At 35.8% G+C, this 6,657-nt stretch overlaps 1 protein-coding gene across 5 annotated transcripts in view; it reads left to right on the top strand.

Annotated features, from left to right (window-relative positions):
- The window catches only part of LOC129243092 (ecdysone-inducible protein E75), a 112,533-nt gene extending 106,147 nt beyond the window's left edge, over window positions 1–6,386 (top strand). For all 5 annotated transcript variants that reach the window (XM_054880208.1, XM_054880211.1, XM_054880210.1 and 2 more), the window contains one exon: window positions 1,920–6,386. In XM_054880208.1, the coding sequence (XP_054736183.1) occupies window positions 1,920–4,466 (2,547 nt within the window). In that variant the 3' untranslated portion in view covers window positions 4,467–6,386. The remainder of the gene's footprint in view (window positions 1–1,919) is intronic.
- The last annotated feature ends 271 nt before the right edge of the window (window positions 6,387–6,657 follow it).

The raw sequence follows: 6,657 nt of genomic DNA on the forward strand, positions 1-6,657 counted from the left end.
CCCATACTAAAAACCTACACAGAATAAAAGCATGGCGCACATGACCTTGTAAAATACGAGGAAATTATTTCGCAGCTCAGTATTTTTGCAATTCATATCCCTCCCCTTTGTCGTGACCATCGCCATCCCATTTTGGTCTGTCTGCCACTCAAGCATTAGTATGGCTACTTGTTTAATACAGATACAATACATACACGTTCATATAAACATATCAGAACACCACATATAGAAATACATATTTTGATATACTTATGTATGTATATTATATGTATGAACGATTGACAATGTTTTTGAGAAGTGTATTTTGGCTGTTCTCATTTCATTTGTGCAAATTAATATAAGCAGATACGTGCATATACACATATATATGTACATATATTCTTGTTAAATAATAATAAACGCGCGTGTAATTACATTCGATATACATATGTAAACTTATGCGTATTTGTACAGAAAGAGAAACGAAAGAATTTGGGTGGCGTATCACATCTTTAATAACTTCAAACAGTTTCTTTGCTCCTAAGCTTAAAATTCTTAACTTTCCGTTTGTGATATTTCTTATTTCGAGTAACAGTTGCACTTGTCAGTGTCATTCAGTATTTTCAATATTTTTTAATTAAATTGTAGTGAAATGTACTGAAAGCGGTGGACGCTAGCACTGATATAGCTTATTTGCGAATCCAGGAGTATGTATGTGTATAGGCACACATACATATGTTCACTTTATTAGGATTTATGTATATTTTGGAGAAAAGGGTCATATTATTTCAGTGTGCTAGAAACTCATGAAATAAAATTAGTAGCCGCCAAACACTTTTGCAGGTTCCCGTGTGCAAGTATAGCAGGTTCAGATACATACATACATAGAGACAGAAAATACAATACACAGCAAGAAGAGTGTGAATAAAGTCCAAGTTCAAGACCAAATTCCATACGCAACGTTCAAGGAATTATGCTCAATTGGGTGCTTTCAAATTTTAATTTATGAACAGAGCTGAAACCCTATGTGAAGACGTGCCCGAAACAGAATTTTGTTCCGCGCCAAGGCTGCACAATTTTTTCTAATTACAGTTTAAAAAATTGTATAGGTATATACAACTTTTTTTGTACAGATACAGAAATGCATATGCATATACGAGTATATGCATATGTAGTTTATTCTTGTAGTCGTCTGTGTCGTGTGAAGGTAAAACCTTGAACTCTAGTTCGTCGACCTTGACTAGAATATCAGAATGAAGCGTCACGCACACGCAAAACTTAATTATAGACACACGCTCAATCAGCGAGCTTTTCTTTGTTTTCATTCTAAGGTGTAAAAGCCAAAAAACTTTGCTTATGCTCTTTATTTCTACTGCGTGGTTCTCCGATTTCGACGGCTTTTCCCATTTTGTTCGTTAAATACGATTATACTATGTGTTTCAAACCGTATAAGCTTTTGCCATTGTGAGTTCTCTCAGAGATGCTACTGCCACAAGCAAAAGCTCTTATCACAAATTGTTCTCGCGTTGGAATACATATGAAGATTTGCATATATATACTTACATATGTTATGCATATGTATGTAAAACCGGCGCATGTGCTGAAAAATAGTGGTGGTTTTTTCGTAGTTATCGATTCAAATGTATTGCCAACGGTGAATAATAAAACCTTTGTAAAGAATATGACCTTCACTTGGACCTTAACATTGTAGATACGAAAGCAAAATACGTAGTTAATATGGCTGTATGTGTTAATGAAGCTTTCTTCGTTTGTATGCATACTTTTTTTATATACTTGTATTTATCTATTTTGTGATAATGAAGTGTTCAGAATTGTCGCTCTTTGCAAAAAATGTGACCTATCAGTATCACATTCTCGTTAAATGTTGTACAAGTATATTTCATATAATTATTAATTAAGATTTCCTTTTTCTTTTACAGGCTTGTCCGCTCAATCCTGCTCCTGAGTTACAATCGGAGCAAGAGTTTTCTCAACGCTTTGCCCATGTTATTCGTGGGGTTATTGATTTCGCCGGTATGATACCTGGTTTTCAACTTCTTACCCAAGATGACAAATTTACTTTGCTAAAGGCCGGTCTTTTTGATGCATTATTCGTGCGTTTGATTTGCATGTTCGATTCTTCCATCAATAGTATTATTTGCTTGAATGGGCAGGTGATGCGCCGCGATGCAATACAGAACGGGGCCAATGCTCGCTTTTTAGTGGATTCAACATTTAATTTTGCAGAACGTATGAATTCGATGAATTTATCAGATGCCGAGATCGGGCTATTTTGTGCGATCGTATTGATCACACCCGATCGACCTGGATTGCGCAACATTGAATTGATCGAAAAGATGTATAGCCGGTTGAAAGGTTGCTTACAGAAAGTCATAAGCCAGAATCGGGCCGATCAACCTGATTTCATGGCAAAGTTGTTGGAAACAATGCCCGATTTGCGAACACTAAGCACTCTTCATACTGAGAAATTAGTTGTTTTTCGTACAGAGCACAAAGAACTATTACGACAACAAATGTGGACAATGGACGATGAACAATCAACGAATGTGAAGAGCCCTGTAATTAACTGGGACGATCCGCGTATGGATGTTGAGGCAAAAAGTCCACTTGGTTCCGTGTCAAGTACAGAGTCGGCAGACTTAGAGTACACCACTTCATCTACCAATTCAACATCCCACCATCACACTAATCAACAAGGGCCACAACCATCTGCATTAGCATCATCAGCCCCCCTGTTGGCCGCATCATTATCAGGTTCGTGCCCGTTGCGTAATAGAGCTAACTCTGGCTCCTCTGGGGATTCTACCGCTGAAATGGACATAGTCGGCTCTCACGCACATCTAACCCAGAATGGCTTAACAATTACTCCAATTGTTCGTTCGCATTCCCACCAGCAGTTACATCATCATTTGACTTCTGGTACGCCAAATAGATATCGCAAATTAGACTCACCCACTGATTCGGGCATCGAGTCAGGCAATGAAAAGAACGATTGTGGCATCAAAGCAGTCAGCTCTGGCGGAAGTTCTTCTTGTTCCAGCCCACGTTCTAGTGTCGACGACGCCCTTGATTGTACGGATGCTGCAGCAGCAAGCACAAGTCAAGTTACAATATCTGTTTCACCCGTCCGTTCACCTCAACCTATCGCTCCGACATCCACATCATTATCAAATAGCCTAGCTAACTCGTCAAATACGCTCAAGCGTCAAATTGTTGACGATATGCCCGTATTGAAACGAGTATTGCAAGCACCTCCGCTCTACGATACGAACTCACTAATGGATGAAGCGTACAAGCCACATAAAAAATTTCGAGCATTGCGCCATCGCGAGTTCGAAACCACAGAAACGGATCCCAGCTCCACATCTAACCGTTCTAACAGCAGCGCGAAGACAAGCACAACACTTACGCAAACAAATATCCCGGTACAAAGCGCGCAAGCAATCTCAGCCGCAATTACTCCACCTTCATCTATTCAAACCTCGAGTACTGCTCCGGTTTCTGTTGTTGTTTCTAAATGTACTATAACACCAGCATCATCCCCACGTCCTCACATCTCAACAGAAAACGCTGGAAATTGTCACCAACAAAGTCAGTTGCATATGCACTTAACGCGTCAAGCGACGACTACTAATATTTGTAATCATAGTAATGGCAGTGGTATCATTCAGCCACAACAACAATCTTCCTTGTCTAGCACTCATTCAGTACTGGCTAAATCTTTAATGGCAGAGCCGCGAATGACTCCTGAACAAATTAAAAGGTCTGATATAATTCAGAATTATATTATGCGCGATCCAGCATCATCTTGTTCCGGCACATCAAACAACCCCGGAAGTCGTAGTCCAGCACCAATGCAGCATTTATCCTCATTGAACCAAAACTCTCACCATTACAACTCTGGCGGATCACCATCCTCAAGTAATTCTCCCTCTTGTTCGAGTACTAACTGTGCTTCACCTTCAACCACTACAATTACATTACCTTCGCCGCCACCTCCAAACACATTAGGCACAACAGCTACGCGATGGCACGGCCACTCTGTTATAACAACAACGAGTATCAATCATCGTCAGCAGTCTGTCTCGCCAAGCAGCAATGGTTCAGCATCATCATCATCATCAAATGGTTGTCAATATTTCCAGTCTCCACACTCCACCTCTACTTCAGTATCTCCACCCCGCCCATCACCATCAGCGCTTCATTCGCCTCCACGTCTATTAGAACTACAAGTCGATATTGCCGACTCACAGCAACCGCTGAATTTGTCAAAAAAGTCGCCAACACCACCACCCACTAAGCTGCAAGCATTGGTAGCAGCTGCGTCAGCAGCACAAAGATATCCTACCGTATCTGCCGATGTTACTGTTACACCGACTAATGCACAACCCACGCAAACCGTGACCACTGTGACCGCAAATAGTTCGCAGCAATTACAGGTTCACAAAGTCATGCTAGAGGCGTAAGCATCAAAAATGGGTTAGTGAATAAGTTCAGTATATGTATTTATGTAGAGCATGCAAAGAAGAGTATTCGGAATGTTCATAAGTGTATTAAAGACATCTTGAGATTAATCTAAAAAAATGAAAAATACTGCATTGAAAAAGATTTCTTGAAAAACTCGATGTGGTATCAGAACTGATGATGAATATCAAAGGAACATCCACTATGTATTATATTCAAACATATGTACGTGTACATGCGAAGTTATTAAAATTAGATGATAAACGTTTGCACGACAACAAAAAAGAGCGAGACTGAATATTCATAAAAACATGAAAAAATAAATAAATAATGAAATATTGTAAAGTAAATATTCAATAAGTCGGTGTTGCATGGTGTTTGGCGTGAATGAGAACGCGATTTGTGGAAGCACATTAAAATCAGTTAAACCAAACGTGCATACATAAGTATACATGGATATATATAATTTCCTTAAATCACTTAAAATTAATATTAATAACAGTTGATAAGTAACTACATACCTATATGTAAATTATGTATTTAAATAAGTAGAAACACCGTATATGAATTGAGTGAATAACAAGAAGATGCTGATAACAATTACAATTTCGATAAAAAATGTTTGCTTAAGGGTTGCAGTTGGCAATAATATTAATCTTAATGTTATTGATCGATCAAAACCCTAACAATTACCTATTGTATTTTTAAAGCACATAAAAATTGTACAAAATTCATGCAATATAGATTAAAAATTATATCCTTAACAACACAAAAAACAAATATTATGCTACAATTCCTTTTAAAGATTATCTATAGATTGAAGGCAAATCATTTTAATCATAAGACAATGAACTACTTTTAAGGTAATTGGCACAACGATATGATATTATACTATACATATGCATGTAAGCAGACTCGTTTGCCGTATTATGTTTACATTGAGCAGATATGTACATATATTAAGCAATCTTAAAGAACCTTTACAGTATCGTTGTGTGAATGATCCTCAAGGATAAATAATGATTTCAAATTAAAAATCAGCATAACTTCAAAGCAACATACTACATATATATGTATATATAAATGTGTAACAAACGCAGTTGCTGTTACTTTTTAAACCAGGTTCAGGTGTGCACTCGAGAACATATGAACACCTATGCATATAGTTATAGAAAACACAATTTAGATGAGCTCCATATTCATGTTTACAAAAATTTTATAAGTGAAAGAGAGGAATTCTACTGAATTGATTTTATTTATTTTACAAGTTCTGGAAACAAATGTTATTCCGGAAATATTTTTTATATTGAAAACTCTGCGAGATTTTTAAATAAATGAAAAGTTAATTAATATTTAATTCTTCCTATTATGCATGCAGAAAAAAGTTATGTTTCGCTTCTGTATGCAGTTTACTTCAAACAACCCATTATTTTGATAAAATTGTTTTATTGTTCGTTGGTTTGTTTTATCCTTATTAATTAAAATCACTATTTATCTGTTCGCGTGATAATTCTCTTTAGTATGTTAATTTTCATATATGATTATAATTATTATTGTTTTCTAAATTTTTAAAATTTATTATGTATAAGGAAGTTCCATATGATTTTAATGTAAATACTTTGTACATATTAAAATTATAGACGCTGTTGAAGTAGAAAAAATCATAAAAGATCCCTTAACACTTCAAAATAGTTTTCCCTTCAGTGTGTATGTGTCTACAATTTCTGAATGTATTGACCGATGATGTATTTGTTTAAATTACATAATATAAACTAAAGTTATTAAAAACTTTCATTTTATTGCAACTTAGGATAAAAAAGAAACTACTATTATATTTATTATAATTAGTACTATATTTGTAGTAGGTATAAAACAAACAGACGTTTTTTTCAAATATACAGAAATTAAAAAACAAATTAAAATCGTTGTGTTTAATTTTTATGAATTGGATCTTGAAATTATTTGATGGTTTTTTTAGTAGTCTGATATTTTGATATGCATGATTATGTTTCTTTATTTAAAAAATTCCATTTTTCTATTAATACTTTGGTATAAAGAACTAGTTGTTTCCTTAGTGCAGGCCGGTTTTTTAGTCTTTCATGCTTTGTTTTGTTTTGCTTTACTTTTGAAAACTTCACTGGCCAAATGGTAGTTTTGAATGCTGTCAGCATAATGGGAAAAAACGAAGGGACA

This window comes from Anastrepha obliqua, chromosome 3, assembly GCF_027943255.1.
Source record: "Anastrepha obliqua isolate idAnaObli1 chromosome 3, idAnaObli1_1.0, whole genome shotgun sequence".
NCBI classification, from domain to species: Eukaryota; Metazoa; Arthropoda; class Insecta; order Diptera; family Tephritidae; genus Anastrepha; species Anastrepha obliqua.